At 43.5% G+C, this 21,347-nt stretch overlaps 2 protein-coding genes across 2 annotated transcripts; both read right to left on the bottom strand.

Moving 5' to 3' along the window:
* Positions 1-574: 574 nt before the first annotated feature.
* LOC136140316 (zinc finger protein 90 homolog) lies at positions 575-2,106 on the bottom strand. Its single transcript, XM_065898387.1, has 3 exons — positions 2,100-2,106; positions 1,412-1,752; positions 575-1,078 (listed from the first exon to the last, which is right to left on the bottom strand). Exons 1-3 carry the CDS (start codon positions 2,104-2,106, stop codon positions 575-577), a joined length of 852 nt encoding a protein of 283 aa, XP_065754459.1.
* A 140-nt stretch (positions 2,107-2,246) lies between these two features.
* On the bottom strand, positions 2,247-18,323 carry LOC136140315 (zinc finger protein 90-like). The gene is made up of 4 exons (XM_065898386.1): positions 18,291-18,323; positions 6,124-6,250; positions 5,689-5,784; positions 2,247-2,272 (listed from the first exon to the last, which is right to left on the bottom strand). Exons 1-4 carry the CDS (start codon positions 18,321-18,323, stop codon positions 2,247-2,249), a joined length of 282 nt encoding a protein of 93 aa, XP_065754458.1.
* Between the last annotated feature and the right edge of the window lie 3,024 nt (positions 18,324-21,347).

Raw genomic sequence — 21,347 nt, 5'->3', positions numbered from 1 at the left:
GAATGCAGCTGTCAAGCAATTTAAAAATGAGTTTTGGTCACTACCATGGGAGTTTTATTTATTTTTTTAAAAAGCTGTAAACAGTGAGAGTTACAAGTTAAATTGTTGAAAGTTGGTGATCTCCTGCAAACATATATTCAAAAAATTTACAAAGTCCAATATATAGGCATACCATTTCTAACAGGTTATATGTTTGTAGTTGTTTTTACACACGTCTGTAATCAGATCTGAGAATGTGGCTTTTATTTTTTTCCCTTTTTTTTTTTTTTCTCTTTTTTGGCTGCACCACATGGCACGCAGGATCTTCACCGACTAGAGATCGAACCTGTGCCCCTGCAGTTGGAAGCGTGGAGTCTTATAACCACTGGACCACCAGGGAAGTCCCAGAGAATGTGGCTTTTATTAAAAAAAACACTGTCTACTAGCACAGAGCTTTCTCCACACACAATGTGCACACATACACACACACAATTCATTACATTCTCAAGCTTTCTCTCCAGTAAGAATCCTCTGATACTGAATAAGAACAATATTTTAGCTAAAGCTTTTGGCACATTCCCTAATGTCAAGGTTCCTAGAGTTTATTTCGTGTATGAATTCTCTGATGTTTAGTAAGAGCTGAGCTTCGACTGAAGTTTTTCCCACATTCCTTACAAGCGTAGGGTTTTTCTCCAGTATGGATTCTCTGATGATCATGCAGATTAGTTTTCTTTCGGAAAGCTCGCCCACATTCATTACATTCATAGGGTTTTTCTCCGGTATGAGTTCTCTCATGCTGAATGAGGGATGAACTCTGACTGAAGGCTTTACCACAGTCGATACATTCATAGGGTTTCTCTCCAGTGTGTGTTCTCTCATGTTGAGTCAGTGATGAGCGTCGACTGAAGGCTTCTCCACATTCATTACATTCATAGGGTTTTTCTCCAGTATGAATTCTGTGATGCTCTATGAAACTCGTACTCCTTTTGAAAGCTTTCCCACATACATTACATTGATAGGGTTTCTCACCAGGGTGAGAAATAGATTGTTGACTAAAGGCCTGCTCACAATCATAGGGGTTTTCTCCAGTGTGGATCCTCTGATGGTCAGAGAAGTCTGTAATGTGACTGAAGTCTTCCCCACAGTCATTGCAATGATAGGATTTCACTTCAGTGAGAGTGTTTTCATCTTGAGTAAGAGATGAGCTCTTGAAATCTATGCTGTAGTTACTGCTTTGGTAAGGTTTGCCTCTCTTATGAATCCTCATATGTTTATAAAGGGATGGGCTCTGACCAAAAGCCCTCCCACATATGCTACATTCAAAAGGTTTCTCTCCTGTGTGAGTCCTCTCATGCTGCACAAGGGAAGAACATCGACTAAAGGCTTTCCCACATTCCTTACATTGGAAGGGTTTCTCTCCACTATGTGTGACCTCGTGCTGAGTGAGGGATGTGCCATGCCTAAACGACCTACCACACAAATTACATCGATATGGTTTCTCTCCAGTGTGAATTCTCTGGTGTTGAACAAGGGAGGAGCTGCGCTGGAAGGCTTTCCCACAGAGACTACACTGATAGGGTTTCTCTCCAGTATGAGCATTCTCATGCTGACCGAGGGATGAGCTATGCCTGAAGGCCTTCCCACACACATTGCATTCAAAGGGTTTCTCCCCAGTGTGAATTCTCTGATGCTCAGTAAGTTGTGTCTTCCAGAGGAAGGTTTTCCCACAGTCAGTACATTCATGGTGTTTCTTTCCAGGATAAATTCCCTGATCTGTACCGTTGGGGAAAGTTCCATCTCCTTTATGAGTTTTCTCATGTTTAGTCAGTGATGACCTATGAATAAAGGCTTTTCTACATTTATTACATTTATAAGGTTTCTTTTTTGCAAGGGTATTATTCTGACTGAGTAAGTCTGAATTATGTCCCAAATTGCTCCCAAGTGTATCACATTCATTAGACCTTGGAGGAATGTTCAGTTGTGTAACCAGGTCTGTGTTCAATCTAGAATTTTCAACAAATTTATTTTGCTCACAAGCTTCCTCTGGTGTGATTATTTTCTTCTGGGTGGATGCATCTGGCCCCAAATGTCTCTTCCAGTTTTCCTTGTGCCTCTCTAACTGGCCATTAACATCCCAAGTGTCTTCTAACGTGGCACATGAGGGATCATCTGTGCTAAGGGATACTTCAGATATGCTCTGCTGATTTGAAGATTTGGCTTCAGGCCTGGTCCTCCAGTCTGAAAGAAATCCAAAGTGCAAAAGTCCCCTATTCCCTCCTGTTAAAACAAACTGCTACAGGAATGAGGAAGTGAAAGAGATATGTTATACATCACTATGTTTTGAAATTAGTCCTGTAGCTTCAGGAGAAGACCCAAAATGGAGAAAGGAAGAGTGGAGAGAGGTGACAATGCAGACTGCAGATCCAGAGAGAAGAATAAGTCCAGAATGAGGAAGCCCATGTAGGAGGGCTTGTTAGGGAGTAGGGAACAGGTGAGCAAGAGAGAGTTAGGCACAGATACAAATGGAATAGGATCATGGTCTGTCTTGCAGAGTCCTATCTGCTATCCATGCCTCCCGGCCATTTTACAAACTGCCACGAAATCTATCTTCCTAATACATTCATTTCATAATTTCTTTAAAGTCCCCTCTGAGGCTTCAGATCTTCAAACCCTGCAGAGAAAATCTACAGCCAGTGATCTAACTGAAATGATTCTTTGACATAACCCGAGATCAAGGGCTATACTTCCCAAAGAGAAAAAAAAGTAATATTTCAGGAGGCAAATCATCCTTGCCCTTACACACGGAGCTGTGATTTTAGTCTATTTGAGTTCTGATTCTACATTAATCACCTCTCTTAACCAAAAACAATTTATTTTAATCTGCCTAAAAAACCTATCTCTAAACCTCTGTTTAACCTCAGAATACTAATAGCAGAAAATTAATTAATGTCTAGGTTCTAAGAAAGGTAACCTTTTAAAAACTAAGGGGAGGGAGGTTTCTGGAATGATGGAGATGTTCCATATCAACAGAAGTTTCGGTTGGATGGGAGAATGCACTTGTCAAAATCAAATGGATGGTACATATATAAGAGGTATATATTTCACTGTATATAATATTTTCTAAAAAAAAAGAACTATGAACAAATATTGAACTCTAGCCAATGATATACATGCTGAAGCACGTAGGGGTGAAATGTACTCATGTCTGCAACTCACTAGGAAATGCATCAAAGGTAAGACAGATTAATAGACGAAGAGATATGACGAAGTGATAAAGCAAATATAACAACATGTTAACAACTATAGCACCATGGTGGTAGGTATATGGTGTTCACTGTATAATTTTTTCAACTTCTCAAATATTTGAAAATTTGCATAATAAAATATTAGGAGGGGAAAAAATACCCCAGTAACTAAGGAGCCCTAAACTCCCAAATTCCTTACCCTGGAACAAGACTCAATTCTAAATTTCTGAGGACAGAGAATGCTTTGTACTCCTTTTAGAATCCTTCTCAGTCGGACATTCAAGAAATGTTTGTTGGAATGAATGAATGAGAAAGTTCTCTCCCAGCAAGATTCCATAACAATCAATCAAGTAATTTGCTGACTGCCTCCTATATGCTCTGCAATACAAATAGAAAATATTTAGAAATATAATATAATAGACTCTCCAGGAGCTTAAAATCTAAGAATAAAAACAAGACTCAATCTTTTGATGACTTAAGAAAAAACCCATCAGATGGCACATATTAAATCTGAATTTGTGTGGTAGAGATGATATAAATGGTATTTGTGATCAAGGAAGAAACAAATAAATATATTAGCATATTAAGCATATATTAAGCATATATTAAGTTTTATGGATTAGACAGACCTTGAACTTAAAGAATAGATGGTTTTGGATAGGCACAAAGTATTATCTAATGAGGGAAACTATATGCTACTTACAGAGAACATCAAGAAAAAGTTTAAACTAGGTGGAGCTTTTTTTAGCAGGAATAGAAAGATAATACTGGAAGGGATGATGGGGACCTTTAAATCAAGGGAGTTTCTGCTTCCTATAATGAGGTACAGGGAGTAACAGCAAAGTTCTTTCAGAGGTGGCTGGTTTAGGAAGATAAAGCATTAAAATCCAATATGGTCCATGAAGTGATGAATAGATAAACAAAATGTGATATATCCATACAATAAAATATTACTCAGCAATACAAAGGAATGAAGTTCTAATACATGCTACAACATGAATGAACCTTGAAACGTTATGCTAAGTGAAAGAAGTCAGTCACAAAGGGTTACATATTATGATTCCACATATAGAAAATATCCAGAATAGGCAAATCCATAGAGATAAAAAGTAGATTAATGGTTGCCAGGAGCTGGGGAGAATGGGGAATGGAAAGTGACTGCTAGTGCGTATAAGATTTCTTATTGGGGTGCTGAACATGTACTGCTTAGATAGTGGTGATGGCTGCACAACTCTGTACATATCCAAAACAACCACTGAAATGTACACTTTAAAAGGGTGAATTTTATGGTATGTGAATTATATCTCAATAAAAGTATGATTTAAAAAATCCAGTATGGATTACAAAAAGATAAGATTCAGTGAGCAATTTCAACTGGGAATTATAATAATCTAAGTCTGGGGTTTGGTTTAGGATGTCACCAGTCCAAGTTAAAAGGGAGGAAAACCTAAGATACTTCTCAAAGGAGGAAAATAACTTGGGTTGAAAGAAAAAGACTAGACTGACTATGGTGTCTGGCCTGAGGGACTGGAATCCTGGTAATTTCTAATGGGCAAGGGGAGAAATGGATAATGGGCAATGTAGCAAAATGTGCTGACTGGAGATGCAAGATGATTAATCTAGATTTTACACCTCTAATAAGAACGTTGTGGGACTTACAAGTGGAGGGGTCCTGTGAGAAGAAAATAAAAGTGACCAGGGTACAAGTAAGGATGATTCTGAGTCTACAGCACACAATAAAGAGCTGCAACTACCAGAAGGCAGGCACCCTTTTATAGGGAGGTAATATAGAAAGAAAGGAGAGGAAGCTGGAAGGCAGGCTCCTTAAGGTAGATTCACTAAGAGGGAAAAGCAAGAAAAGCCAAAGACCCAAAGCCAAGAAGCATTGAATGAGTGGGGAAACCAGGAGAGGATGATACTCCAGGAACTGTGGAGGGAGGAAATGGACAGGAGTGCAGGACGGAAGGAGGATGGTGTTGCTCGCCAGACAGGTGGTACAGGAGTGCAGTCAGGGGAAGAAGTCTGGAGGGAGGGAGAATCAAGGTTATGGGTATTTCCTACAAGTCTGGGGCATTCGACAGTGAAAGCAGCAAGAAAAAACAAGGAGGAGATATGGAAGTTCAATTAATGTCTGAATGAGTAAGAAAAGAGATCTCTAAATAATGAAGGCGGACTGAGGACACCAAAGGAGAAAATAGAAGTAGGGATATAGGATAGGGACAGATGGTATTCTGAGTGTAGGACAAAGGGTTACTTTCAGAAAGGAAAAAGAGGTACCTTTTCTTCCAAGACCTACCAGCAGCAAGACACCCTAATGGAGAAGGGAGACATATAGAGGTGTGTCATCCAGGAGACGGTCCAACCTCTTCTACAGGTCTAGGTGCTCCCAAGGCAGCAATCTGAAGGTGCTTCCCTCTCCCTCAGCTGTGCCATTGTCCTACATGCTTGATTCTCCCTCATTTACCTGGACAGAAAGGTCTTTGGATTTCTCCCTCTGCTATCCATGGCTCTTCTCCTTGCTCCAATTTGAAGATCACCTCTGGCTTGGAAACTTGATATCCTGCTCATGGGTAAATACACAAGATTTGGTTGTTTGTGCAAGTAGACAAAGAACCCTCTACAAGTCAGTATTAGGCCTTGATCCTCAGGAACTCTGAAGGGAAAAAATGGTGCAACTTGAAGAGTCATGCAATCAAATGGCCTATTTCCAGTTCTGCAAAAGAAAGACCTTTTACCTAAAGAGCAGGCTCAGAAACCCATAAAGCTGGGTCCCAGCAAGATGAACAAACTCTAACCCTGTACACTCTGCTCACAGTCACCCAAACTATGAGTCCCACAACCTTAGCAACTGAGAAAGGAAAGACCCACCAATACATAGACAATGAGATGTGGTCCTTACCAAGAGAAACCAAGTGGCTATAGTTCTCCAGCATCACATCCCTGTACAAGTGTCTCTGAGCGGGATCCATGTGGTGCCATTCTTCCTGGGTGAAGTTCACAGCCACATCTTTAAATGTCACCGATTCCTGTAGGAACACATTCCTAATCAAGTAGGGATCAACCCCACAAATGTTCCCATGGCAAAACTGGGAACCTACTGTAGGGTCTATCACAAATGGTGATCACACGTGTGATATCCTGAGGAGGCAATGTTGGGTTAAATATACTAGTTGTTACACAATTTTATAGAGAATCTAATATGGCAGGCAGGAAAGTCATGAGGGGCAATGTGTCCCGCAATCCTGTAAGCCTACTTAGTTTTCTTCTTGTTCCCTTCAAAGCCAAGCCTTTCCTATACAATCACCAATTCCTCACTGCCCATTACAAAGCCCAAATACAGCAGGGAATAAAAAGTGACAGCCCTCCTTCACCCCCATCACCAATCCCACAAACTCCCTACAAACAACCATTGTTAACAGTTTGGTGTATACACTTAACAGTCCCTTTCCATGTTCCACACACACACACACACACACACACACACACACACACAGTCTTGTTTTGTGAAATATCATATAAATTGTTCTACATCCTGCTTTTCACATTTAGCTATGTATCTTGGAAGTCTTTCCTTAGTGTTATGTATAATTTCACCTTATTTCTTTGAATTGCTTCATAGCACCGCAGAGTACAGCTGTACCATAAGACACCCATTGCCTAAAACCCATAGCACCCCACTGTACTAGGAACAAGATTCAAACTCCCCCATCACCCACTGGGCTCTGGCCATGCTGACCTTGCCCTGAATATATCAAGCCTGTTCCCACCCTGGGTCTTGGGATCGCGACATGGTTGACAATCAGTCAACCTAAACCACGTTTAGGTCTCAGGTCCAGGATCGCCGCCTCAGAAAAGGTGTCTTAGCACCTCCCTCTAATTTACTATGCATCATATTATCATGCTTAATTTTTCTCCTAAAACAGGTATCGCTCACTGTCCAAATTCCTGCCACCTGAACTCAGGAACCAAATAGATTCAGATGAAAAAGGACACTTGTACTTCTAATCGTTATCTGAGATTTGTTAGCTTTTCTGTCTCCCCAATTGCAAGTCCCATGAGAATAAGGACTTTACCTATCTTATTCACAGCTATATGCCCCCCAGTGCCTAGACCGATGGCCAGCACATAGTGGATGCTTAGAAAAACTTGGTGAATGAATAAATGGACCAGTTCTTTTTTTTTTGCGGTATGCGGGCCTCTCACTGCTGTGGCCTCTCCCGTTGCGGAGCACAGTCTCCGGACTCGCAGGCTCAGCGGCCATGGCTCACGGGCCTAGCCGCTCCGCGGCATGTGGGATCTTCCCGGACCAGGGCACGAACCCGTGTCCCCTGCATTGGCAGGCGGACTCTCAACCACTGCGCCACCAGGGAAGCCCGACCAGTTATTATGATATTTGGATTAGTTCCAATATTTTGCTATTACAAACATTACTGCAATACACACTCTTTGTGCAAATATATTAGAATTCCTGTAGGCTAGCTAGCTAGAATTGGAATTTCTAGGTCAAAGATTTTTTCATGCTTTACTCCACTCCAATCACTTCCTCCTCAACACCCACTGAAATTGGCTGAGGACTCTCGTGCCTCTGAATAGTCCGTTCTGATGCTCACAGGTTGATTTCTGTCTTGCCTCACCAGGCCTTGTTAAGCCATGGGACACCTGTCACTATGCCCAACTTGAAATATCTCCTTTGGTCCTGGTTAGATTTCTACCTCAAGAAGTACATAATAAAGTATGTAAAGACAATCAGCATGAAAAGACACTGAAAGCAGAGCCATGAGTTCACTGGAGCAGTGAGGGAAAGTTACGTGAAGGTTTCTACCTTATTCCATGCCCTCCTCCCATGTGCTTAGCTATAGCTGAATTGGACTTCTGTTTCCTGGAAGATATAATTCTCTCTCCACCCTCCCATCCATCTTTCCCTTGCTAATTCCATACTTCGGGTGTAGGTTAGCAGATCTTCAGTGAGGTTTTCTGATCCCCCACTGGAGGGTCAATCCCCATATCATGTGCTTTAAGCCACTTTGCGCATCCACAATTGAAATAGACCTAATAATCTACTTAATGCTTGTTTTCCTAGTTAGATGGTGAGCATCGTGAGAGCAGGGACTCTACTTTTCCTTTTTTTTAAACTCTAGAATACCAATGTCTAGCAAGTACCTGACCCAACACTAAATATCTGTTTCCTGACTGAGTTGAGCCTTAAGGAGATAGCTGAGATTTGAATTTTAGAGAAAAGGAGAGTGGCCCCATCTCCTACTGGGTGAGGTGCATGATTGCATCCGTACACAACAGTGCCTCCTCCATATCACATTTCTGCTCAACACTGCGGCTGTGTCCCCACAAGAACAGAGAAGGGTTGAAACGTGGCAGATTTTTCTGACAGAGGTCAGGGATCTGACTGTGCCAGGTAAGATGATACTAGATGCTAAAAAAAAAGACACTAGATATTTACTAGGCGCCTGGCTTTACCATATGCACCATGGCAGAATAAAAATGCAAAAGAAAAACACTGCAGTCCTTGAATAGGTTTCAGTTTATGTTAAAATGGGTTGTTTATTAGAGCATGATATGAGACAATACATAGTAAAGTGGGTGCTACCAGCGTTCTGGGCAGGGAAAACTGGGTACAGGAGAGAATCTTCAAGGTAGGCTATGCACTGGGCCTTAAGAGGTAAGTACCATTAGGATGGGAGAAAAAAGAGTGGGAATCCAGCCCAGATACTGAGAAGTTAGAGAAGGGAGGCTGGATTTGGGATGCACACGGCTAGCAGAGAAAAGGTTTGGACCAAAGCAGACATTTTAAGTTAGGCTGTGGGAAGTAACACCTTTCCACTCCTACTCTGTCCTCTACTTACAGCCCCTTTGGTTTAGGAACACAGAGTTGGCAGCCAATCTGGATTCCTTTGCTTCACTGGTTCCCTGTATTTAACACATGGCCTCCTGACTTTATTCTGCTTCCCCAAATAGGTTGAGCTAATGTTAAAGAATGTGCTGACCAGTAAACAAATGTCTAGTCCAGGCCACTCATTTCTTGCCCTGGCAGGACAAGTAACTTCTGTTCTACTACTCACGGTTCCACCAACTCTTTCCTGTGTACTATCAGAGTCACTTCTCTAAAACAAATTTGATCATGCATACAAACCTTTCATTTCTTCCCACTTTTCCGTATTCTTACTGCCCTCACCCTAGTCCATGCCACCATCACCTCTTACCTGGATCACTGCTACTATCTCCTACCTTGTCTCTCCTTTTCCACTCATGCCCCACCCCTCCCAAGTCTGTCTTTCATATAACTACTAGACTCATCTTGTTAAAACCTTTCAGAGCAAGTCATTCCTTTGCTTAAAAGCCTCCAATGGCATCCCCCACCCCCACAAAAAAAAGCCTCCAATGGTATCCCAATTTATCCCAAGTAAAAGCCAAGGTCTCGATAGTAGCTACACAGCCCTTCACAATCTGGCCCCCCACTATCTCCCTGACTTCATCTTGAACCTCATCCCCAACCTACTGCTCTCTTACCTTTACTCATCCTGCCCTCCTTACAACTCCTGGAACGTACCACACATGCTTCTGCCTTGAGGTCTTCACTCTGCCTGTTCCTTGACTTGGAAGCCTCTTCCTGCAGACATGCATGTGGCTCCCCACTCACTTCCTTCCGCTTTTTGTTCAAACGTTACCTCACCAGAGCCAACATCCTTGACCACGCTATATAAAACAGCGCCCCTCCTCCCGCAACCTTGCACTGTCACTCTCTGTTCTTTTCCTTTTTCATAGTCCTTACACCTGACGTGTCATATTTTATTTGTTTACAGTCTGCATCCCATAGCAGAATGTAAATTCCAGGAGAGTAGGAATATTACCTATTTTCTTTATGGGTGAATCTCCATTGGCTACAAGAGGCTGGGCACATAGTGGGGGCTCCATAAACATTTAATAAGTTTTCCTTGAGATTAAAAACTAGACTCCTTAGTGTGAGCTTCTGAGCTCTTCCAACCTAGTCCTCACCTTATTTCTGCAGCCTCAGCTCTGGCTTCTCTTCCCCTTGTACACCATGATTCAGTGTGCAGAACACTTACACCTCCTTGAGAAAAAAGATCTCTTTCTCTTCTGCAAGTGCTGCTTCAAAATGTTGGGCCTTCCCTCCTCTGCCTGCTAACACTCTCCCACCAAGTTCTCTCCTCAGGGGCTCCATTTCTACCTCCAGGTCTAGGCTAACCCCCGCCCCCCAGCTCCCCTCCCTAGGCCTCTCTTCAGCACAGCTCATAAGACACTACCTTATGGCAAATGTTACCTATTGTTCACTGTGCTTCTAGAGGGTCAAGACCTTGTCTCAGGCGCCTTCGAATCTCCACTGGCCAGAACCATTTTGGTACATAATGGACAGTCAGTGGTCTGCAAGATTAAATAGGTAAAATGTACTCTGAGATCCTTGGTGTGAGTTAGCCACTCTGAATCAAATCAACTTTAGGGCATCCAATGCAGGTCACACCTCAGACTGTAATAAAATGATCCAGTGATGTCTTGTAAACACTGCTTACCCTTCTTCCAGATTTAACTGGACCTCATAATCAACACCTTTTAAAAACTAACAAGAAGTATTAAATGTTCCCCTTCCTCATGCTGACATAAAGAGGACCTTGGCCAAATGATGGAGCCCAAAGCAAAGAACTGGAAACAGCACATACTAAGTTAAGAAGTTAAGTGTGTAATATCCTTGGGCAAATCACAGACCTCCTGGAGATCCAATTTTCTCATCTGTAACATGGATTTCCTGAACTGAAGAAATAAGAGTTTTAAGAGCAGAAGGGTGAAAGAGTACATCCAGAAAGGATATGTCCAACTATAAAAAGACACACTCCTGCAACTCTAGCATATACCATCCCTGCAGGAGAAATCCCCTAAAACTATAACTCAGGAAACTTTGTAGTTTTGCAACTTTGCAAAGCTCAAAACCAGAGCCTGGAAGCTAATGAGTAAAAATAATCTAGTTATTTAAATCACATGTTTTAAAATATTGTGTTTATACTACATGTAACATTTTTATTTATTAATTTAATATAACTATTGTATATAATTTTTATGTTATATACAATTACAGTAATATAAAAACTACCCCCCTCTAAGACCAAGTTACTTTAACCAGTTAGAATACATTAAATTTACTGGGATACAGTGTGGCATTTTCACTCAAGTACTCGGTGCTCTATGATACTGGACAGTAACAGTTTGGTAAGCTGAGAGTTAACAGCATCCCTAACAAGTGCATACAGAGAGAAGTAACATTACTGTTAACCTTCACACACATACACAGATGCCCTACTGACGCTAATGGCATCATCATCTATAGTATCCCAACTGGAAACCTGGACCTCACCCTTGACTCTTCATTCTTCCTTTATGCCGTAGAATCACCAACAGCCTCAAAAATGTCTCCTACATTCAGTCCCTTCCCTTCACCTTTCAAACCCAGCTTAAATCCTCCTTGCCAACAATGCCATTGGGCCAGGCAATGGCCTAATGGTCTAGATCTATGTTGTCTAATATGGTAGCCACTTGCCACATGTGAATACTGAGCACTAGTAATGTGGCTAGTCCAAATTAGGATGTGCAGTTAAGTATAAAACACTGGATTTCGAAGACTTAGTACCAAAAAAAAAAATAAAACATCTCATTAATAATTTAAAAATATTTATTCATGTAGAAATGATAAGATTTTGGCTATATGAGGTTAAATAGTATGCATTACTAAAATTAACTTCCCCTGATTCTTTCTACATCGTGGCTACTAAAAAATTTAAAATTATCCATGTAGCTTATGCTTGTTTTGGACAACACTGTTCTAGGTTGTTCCAGATCTCCACCTCAGGCCATTCTCTCTAGGTGACAGGATCATCTTTCTCTTAAATTCTGCCTGCTGCCACACACCCTATGCTTCTGAAAAGTGGACTCTTTGCCCTGATTACATCATTCTCTTCCATGTTTCCTTGCCTTTGTACATCCTATTCTGACCATCATGTACTTTCTTCCCTCAGCTCTACAGGATAAATTCCAAGTCATCCTTCTAGAACCAGTTCAATGGTCCCTTCCCTTCTGAAGCTTTTCCAGATCCCTGCCACCTTTAGTATTTGGTCCACATCTCAGTTTCAGAACTATAGCTATATTTTCATGTTTTTCTCCCTCAACAATTTCTCAAACTCCTTTTCATTTCAGTATTTCCAAAACTAGGCATGTTGGAATTTTCCACAATCACAGGGGCAATTTGGAAAAACTGGCCATGCATGAAGGGCCCTACCAGGCAACATTTAAAAGCTCCTTACGTGATTCATTATAAAAAAGCAACAACTAACATTTATTGAGCATTCACTGCAGGGCACGCACCCCCTCGCTAAATTTTCTCACTGAAGCCTTACTGCCACCCCACAGGAAGCAGGTACCTTCTCCTGACTGGTTCTGAAGCGTGACCCTGGTTAAGAGTACCACCTGGCACAGAGCAGGCATTCTAAAAATGTCTGCTGAGTGAATGAATAGAGTCTGGGTAATTCTTACCAAAGGAAAATGAGGAGTCATTTTGAGGATTAAAAAAAAATTACAGATTAGTGAATTCTATTCTTGGATTATAAATACTAGGGGCATTAACAGCCAAATCTAAAAGCTGGCTCCTCTTAAATACTGGCTGAACAAAAAAACCTGTGACAAATATACTAAAAGAAGAAATAAAAAAATATATCAATTTAAAACTAAGGGGAGGGACTTCCCTGGTGGCACAGTGGTTAAGAATCCACCTGCTAATGCAGGGGACATGGGTTCGATCCCTGGTCCGGGAAGATCCCACATGCCGCAGAGCAACTAAGTCCGTGTGCCACAACTACTGAAGCCTGTGCACCTAGAGACTGCGCTCTGCAACAAGAAAAGCCACCACAGTGAGAAGCCTGCACAATGCAACGAAGAGTAACCCCTGCTCACCACAACTAGAGAAAGCCCGCACACAGCGACAAAGACCCAACACAGCCAAAAATAAATAATTAAATAATAAATTAATTTAAAAAATAATGATAATATTAAATTAAAATTAAAATAAGGGGATAAACCAGTAAAATACCCAGCAGTGTGTTAAGAAATGTGAAAGATCTTAGTGAAGTGGATAATTTTTAAATCCTAAATCACCAATGTTGACACAAAAAAGGAGAGAAAATAATTGAGGAAGAAACAGAGAAAACTGTTCCCAAGTCATCCTCTTTATAAAAATCCTGGATCGAAATGTTTTATAGGCAAATTCTTTCAAAAGACAGAAAAAGATGAAAAGCAATCTGAATGTTTCTACAAATTAAGGATAAGCACGCCATCAAAACCTGCCAAAGATCTCTCTCGTAAAAAAAATTTTTTTTTAATTATCTATTGTAACCAATGGGATTTTATCCCAGTATTATTTGTAATAGCAGAAACTTCAGAAGCAACCTAAATGTCCTCTGAAAAATGGTTAAATAAATTTTAGTATATCATACAAAGCAGTATAATACAACCATAAAAGTGATTTAAAAAAACAAAAGAAAAATCCTCATAAAAATCAGATGAAATTTAAAATGTTATAATTCAGGGGACTTCCCTGGTGGTCCAGAGGTTAAGAATTTGCCTTCCAATGCAGGGGACCCAGGTTCGATCCCTGGTTGGGGAACTAAGATCCCACATGCCATGGGGCAAATAAGCCCGCGTGCCACAACTACTGAACCCACATGCCACAACTACTGAAGCCCGCACTCTACAGCCCGTGAGCCACAACTGCTGAGCCCATATGCCACAACTTCTGAAGCCCATGTGCCTGGAGCCCATGCTCTACAACAGGAGAAGCCACTGCAAGGAGAAGGCCACACACTGCAACAAAGGGTGGCCCCCGCTTGCTGCAACTAGAGGAGGCCCGCGCACAGCGTAAGTCACACTGTTTCATTCAATTGCTTTATCAGAAAATTAGCATCACTGCAACTGGAAAAATTACATTTTTGCTATGTGATGAGCAGAAAATGCAGAAAGTATAAAATCACTGCCTGGGGTTAAGTGGTTATTAATGTTCGCTCATGTGACACCCACTTACTGTGTGTGTACTTTGGAGCAAAGGATGAAAGGAGTCAGGTGGCCCTTCTCTAGAAAAGCAGAAAGCCCAGTACGAGACGGATGGGTAAGCACACCACTCCATATGACACGAGACACTACTATGACAAGTGTACATAGGTGCTACAGGAATGCACAAGAGAGGCACTTGACCTTACCCAAGGGAAGGAGGGTCTGAGCTGAAGCTTAAAGACCAGCACCAGTCAGCTCAGGAAGAGGTTAAGAAAGGGGACCTCTGTATGGAGGGAGCTTGAATATCCCTGGCCACAAACATCCTGACCTGGTTCAATAAGTGGCTTGGTTTCCCTGGAGCATCTCATCTGAGTTTGTGGCCTGAGCCAGCTTTTGCTGGGTCTGTTCAATTCTGATGACCGAACCACAGAACTCTCTTGGGATCTGAAGTCAATAGAGACCAGGGCCTGGTCCCTCTGCATTTCCTCCCCTTCAAGATAGAACACCAAGACACCTGGTCTCCATAGCAGCTTTTTCTTATAAAACTTTCCCCATTTCTTACTTTTCTGGTGGCTTCAACTTTAAGAATGGTAAAAAAAAAAAAAAAAAAAAAAAAAAAGAATGGTAAACACCTTTTCAAAATCCTAACTAACGGCTTCCCTGGTGGCGCAGTGGTTGAGGGTCTGCCTGCTAATGCAGGGGACACAGGTTCAAGCCCTGGTCTGGGAGGATCCCACATGCTGCGAAGCAACTGGGCCCGTGAGCCACAGCTACTGAGCCTGCGCGTCTGGAGCCTGTGCTCCACAACAGGAGAGGCCATGATGGTGAGAGGCCCGCGCACTGCGATGAGGAGTGGCCCCCGCTTGCCACAGCTGGAGAAAGCCCTCGCACAGAAGTGAAGACCCAACACAGCAAAAATAAATATAAATAAATTAATAAACTCCTACCCCCAACATCTTCTTAAAAAAAAAAAATCCTAACTAAAAACATAGTACACATATAACAAAAAAAAGAATGCATAGTTGTTTACACAGCTATAGTTACTAACAATCCATAGAACCCAACGATTTTGGGGGTATTCCGCCCAGCCCATCTCTGCTCCCATTCCCCTCCCACTGTGAGACCACTTTAGGTATTTGTTAGCTAAGCCCTGGGAGAAGGTCTCAACCACAGGAGTCCCAACTTTCAAACTCTTGCTCCTGCACATCATTCACAGCCATCTGTAAAACTAAGAAACTGTACAGTTCCCTGCTCAAAATCATTGGCTCAAGCTACAATAGCCTCCTTGCAGCTCCTTGAATACACCAGACACACATCCCACTGTTCCCTCTACCCAGAACACTCTCCCCCAGACCTGAATGTTGTTAACTCCCACACTTCCTTCAAGTCTGCTCAGATGGTATCTCAATAAGGATAAGGCTTATCCTGACCACCCTATTTAAATTGCACTCCTTGGACTTCCCTCGTGGCCCAGTGGTTAAGAATACGCCTGCCAATGCAGGAGACATGGGTTCGATCCCTGGTCCAGGAAGATCCCACATGCTGTGGAGCAACAAAGCCCGTGCACCACAACTACTGAGCCCGTGTGCTGCAACTACTGAAGCCCACGTATCCTAGAGCCCAGGCGCCGCAACTACGAAAGCCCGCATGCCTAGAGCCCATGCTCCACAACAAGAGAAGCCACCGCAATGAGAAGCCCGTGCACCGCAACGAAGAGTAACCCCCACTCGCCACAACTACAGAAAGCCTGCATGCAGCCACGAAGACCCAACGCAGCAGACATAAATGAATGAATAAATAAATAGCACTCCTACCACAAGCCCCCAGTTCCCTACTCAATTCCCCTTATTCTTCTCTACCTTTTATCTTTTTTTTTTTTTTTTTTGCGTTACGCGGGCCTCTCACGTCGCAGAGCACAGGCTCCAGACGCGCAGACTCACCGGCCATGGCTCACAGGCCTAGCCGCTCCGCGGCATGTGGGATCTTCCCGGATCGGGGCACGAACCCGTGTCCCCTGCATCAGCAGGCGGACTCTCAATCACTGCGCCACCAGGGAAGTCCTACCTTTTATCTTTTTTCTAGGGTACTGATGCTTTCTAGGATATCATACAATTTCCTTATTTGCCTCTTCCTTCTAAGATGTAAGCTCCAAGAGAGCAAAGACCATTATAAATTTTGTCCACTAATGTATACCAACCACCTAGAAAAGTGTCTTAACACTTCATAGGGGTTCAATGACTATCTGCTGTATGAATGAATGAATGAATTACCAAGGCCAAAGAGAAAAAAGTCCAAACGCCCTTGTATTCTCATCTACGCGGTGCCTGCAGCCCACACCCACTGTCACACAGGACAGTGGTTTCGGATATAGGCCCCTCATCTTCTTGCCTCCCAACCCCTGACCCACAGTCAATCAGCTCTACCCCCACACCCTTCATTTTCACCGGCTCAGACCCTGCCCCTATTCAAAGGTGAAATCTCCACTGACTCTTCCCACAGGCAGAATTTCCTCTCCCTTCTGCACTCACAGCAGTCCCTGGATCTCTGCAGCAACACTTGAACCACCTTTCTGGTGCTATACTTCTGCATGAGGCTGTCCTCCCCCACTAAATTAACTTCCTGGATAAGTGGTCACATGACTCAACTGCTCATCTTTTGCATTCCCCTCTGAGGGCCAGGCTCAGAGAAGGGGAACCACTGACAAAGGGAAATTTCTGCCTGAAAAGCCCCATTTGTAGGGCCAGTGTTCTGTTCTGTCCTGTCCTCCATCCCCAGTCATCATCTGCAGCCTAAGTCAGGTAACCCAAGTGAACACTGTCAGGCCATTCCATGAGAATATAACTGAGTGCTTTGGGGAACACAGCTTTAAAAGTGAAGTTTAAAGAGGTCCCTAAAGTTCACTGTTCAGAACACAGATTCATTTTCACCATCAAAAGGCAACTCCCACCCCCACCCTGCGGAAATGATCAACACCCCTATGAGGTGTTAAGTGAGTTAAGTCATCTGAATTCTCAAAACCTACTGAGGAAACACTTTATACGGAAAGGTGCTGATGACAGTGATTTGTTCTGGCTCTCCTCAAACAAAACAACTGTTTTGTTCTAGTACTGTTACTTGTCTTACTCCTTAAAGCTCACCCCTGTAAAACAAAAACATATAACAAGAAGTAAAAAAATATAAAGGCATTATATGCTGTGTTTAATTTACTGTGAACTGCTTTTAAAGAACATTGGTATTTTTACCTGATTTGTCTCACACCCTAGCAACTAGAATCTGTGATTTTTCCTTAATTGTAAAGAGTGTGGATTAAAATACCATCTGAACTTTGTTATATTTTCACTGATAAGAGTCTGTAAATCAGTGAGTAAGCTCAGAGTTGTGATGCTTCTAGAAAATGCCTCCTGTCTCACGAGAATAAATGGGTTCACAAATCAGCGTTATGTTAATTAAGTTGAAGGCCGGACATCCGGGGATGTGCATTATTATACCTCTGTTAAAGCAGAAAAAAACATGTAAAGCTACGGGACACGTCCTCCATTGTTGTTTTCCTCCTTGCCCGGGAAGAGCCCATCTCCAGGCTCTTCCTAGGCAAGTCCAGACCAGGCTTCTTTGGTCCCTTAAGGTCTCTCTATGGCCCCTGGGTCAGAAGCTAGGGGTCCTCTCTCCTTCACTCACAGTCACTTTCCCCTCTACAGTTTTCTATTCTGTCACCCGACCCTCTAGATTCCTAATGGACAGAGTTCAAGGAATTGGCTTGGCCCTCAGATTCTCAACACTGACACTTCCTAATACATCCACTCTTAACTCCTCCCACAAGACCACCCCGCCCTGGTCCCCCTCCTCCCCACCAGCCCTCCTTTGGGGAAGCCCTTTCCCCCCAGCTCTGGACACCTTGGTTTTGCAAGGCTAGGAGGCTGCGAGGGGGCAAGCAAGCCAGAAAGGAAGGTCGCTCCAGCAGAGAACAATGACTACGCCAAATACGCCCCGGGGTAGGAACGGGCTGCTCACCTGCGGCCTGGCCGTCGGAGGCCTTGGGGCCATTCCTGCGTCGCCGGGCCCGGCTCCTAGACAGGGTCTGGGGACAGAGGAGAGGGCCCACTCAGCCAGCTGTAACTGCCAACCAGCCCGCGCCCCGCCAGGCCCGGCCCGCCTCCGCCCCGCAGCCACTTCTCCAGGGTAGAGAGGTGGGGCGGTGCGCAGGCCCTGCCTGGGCCTGCCTCCCCCAAACTAAACGCTCGCCGCCTCCTAGACACCCTCCTCCGGCCACGCCCAGTCCCACCCGCAGGATGGTGGGCGCGGCCGAACGCACACGCGCAAAGCCCGTGGGAGGTGCCGCCCCAACCAGCGCACTCGGAATCACCGCCTCCTGGGGACTACGGATTTCGAGACCTCAGGCCCACCCAGGGCTCGGGCCGGCTCCTCCAGTCCCCGGTGCCTGTTCAGTCCTCTGCAACTCTGAAGTCCGAGTGGCGGCCTTCGCCGCACCTGGGCCGGACAATGGCTGCAGCGGCGGGGCAAAGCCGGAAGTGCGCCTGCGCATGCGGAGCCTTTCTCCCGTAACCGCCGGGCCGCGGCGGGCGAGCGACTACACTTCCCAGCGGCCACCGCGCATGGGTCCCACGGAGGCTGCCTGGTAGGACGCTTCGCTTTCCGAGGCGCCCCAGTGGGGACCGCTATCCGGGCCCAACGGGTCGGAGGGTGGGGCTTGAGTACTCCTGCGTCCGCTTATTCCAGTAACAGTCACTGAGCGTCTTCTCTGTGCCAGGGGCGTGTTGTTAGGGGCGGGATACTGCGGTAGATCGGTCAGGAAAGATCCTGCTTTCTGGGAGCGAGTATGCACTCCTGTAGACGAGGCTGACAAAAAAAATCGTAAACATATCAACAAGATAATTTCACGTACTGACTTCAGCTGTAGGAATAAGACAGTGAAGGGAGTGGGGCAACGTTGCCTCTTCTATGCCGTCTTCATCCGTGGGTCACTACCAAAGGTTTGGACACTGACTCCCCAGACCACATATATAGAATATTACGGCCAAGATATTTGATGAAATAGTTGATACTACAGAAAGAAAAAAACAAAAAACCTTCAGATGAATCCGTAGCCTCCCGAACAGTATTCAAAAGCAAACTGTGCCACTGCCATGTTATTTCATTACTTGGTATCCTATTGCTCAAGATTTTGTACTTGGGGAAATAAATAAATGATGGAAAATTTCAACTCAAAGAATTAGATTTATATAATTATGGGGTTTTTTTGGTTTTTTTTTTTTTTGCGGTACGCGGGCCTCTCACTGTCGTGGTCTCTCCCGTTACGGAGCACAGGCTCCGGACGCGCAGGCTCAGCGGCCATGGCTCACGGGCCCAGCCGCTCCGTGGCATGTACGATCTTCCCGGATCGGGGTACGAACCCGCATCCCCTGTATTGGCAGGCGGACTCTCAACCACTGCGCCACCAGGGAAGCTCTATAACTACGTTCTATATATCACAAATAGTCTAAAAACTTCCTACACCTACACTTGATTTTTTAACATTAGAGTATCATATATTCACATGGTAGAAAATGATTGCAAGTAAATGTTCTTTTTGTTACATGCTTTATCAAAAGGATGGACATTAAAAAAAAATAATGCTTTCCACCACTGCCGCCTGAATATGATGCTGTGGAACAAACAGAAGGCATCATTCAGAAATATGAATGAGTGGTCTAAGGAGGCCTCTCTGAAGCAGGAACTCAGTAGACTGAGACCTAATGAGGCAACTGCTGGAACATGAGGGAGAAAAGAATTCCAGGCTGAAGGAACTGAGGGTGCCAAAGCCCCGCGGTGGAAACAAACTTGATGTGTTTTAGAAACTGATGCCTAATGTAGCTGTAGCAGAGTGAGGGGGAGGGAGAGTAAGTGACATAGAGGTAGGACAGGTAGGCTGGGGTTTGATGGAGCAAAGGTTTTACAGGCTGTGATAAGGAGTGTGGATTTTACTTTGAATGTGATGGGAACCACTGGGTTAGCAGGAGCAATGGGTCATTTACTACTATGAGGGGATAAGAGAAAATTTCCCTGTTGTCCCAGAATTGGAAACCAGGACTCAGAGCTGAGATTAAATTCTTCTGCGTTCAAAAGAGAGACAAAATGGCGTTTTTCACAGAACTAGAAAAAATAATTCTAAAATTTGTATGGAAATACAAAAGACCCCAAATAACCAAAACAATCTTGAGAAAGAAGAGCAGAGCTGGAGGTATCACACTCCCCCTGATTTCAAGCTACAGTCATCAAAACAGTATTGGCACAAAAACAGACACATACATCAATGGAACAGAATAGAGAGCCCAGAAATGAACCCTCACTTATATGGGCAATTAATTTATGACAAAGGAAACAAGAATATAAAATGGGGAAAAGACAGCCTGTTTGATAAATAGTGTTGGGAAAACTGGACAGCTACATGCAAAAGAGTCAAACCAGATAATCTCTCACACCAGGCACAAAAATAAATTCAAAATGGATTAAAGGCTTAAATGTAAAACCTGAAATCGTAAAACTTCTAGAAGAAAACATAGGCAGTACTTTCTTTGACATAGGTTCTAGTAACATATATTTTTTGGATATGTCTCCCCAGGCAAGGGGAAGTAAAGCAAAAATAAATGGGCTACATCAAACTAAAAAGCTTTTGCCCAGCGCAGGAAATATCAATAAAAAGACCACCTACTGAATGGGAGAAGATACTTGTAAGTGATATATCCAATAAGAGGTAGTATCCAAAATATACAGAGAACTCGTACAATTCAACATCAAAAAACCTAACAACCAAATTTTAAAAATGGGCAGAGGATCTGAATAGACATTTTTCCAAAGAAGACATACAGATGGCCAACAGACACATGAAAATGCTGTCTGTTGAAATGAAAATGAGTGATGCTCAACATCACTAATCATCAAGGAAATGAACATTAAAACCACAATGAGGTATCACCTCACAGCTGTGAGAATGGCTATTATAAAAAAGACAAATGACAACTGTTAGGACACTGAGAAAAGGGAACCCTCAGGCACTGTTGGTGGGAATGT

Source organism: Phocoena phocoena, chromosome 20 (assembly GCF_963924675.1).
Source record: "Phocoena phocoena chromosome 20, mPhoPho1.1, whole genome shotgun sequence".
Classification (NCBI taxonomy): Eukaryota; Metazoa; Chordata; class Mammalia; order Artiodactyla; family Phocoenidae; genus Phocoena; species Phocoena phocoena.
This window is presented reverse-complemented; position numbering and strand designations above follow the sequence as displayed.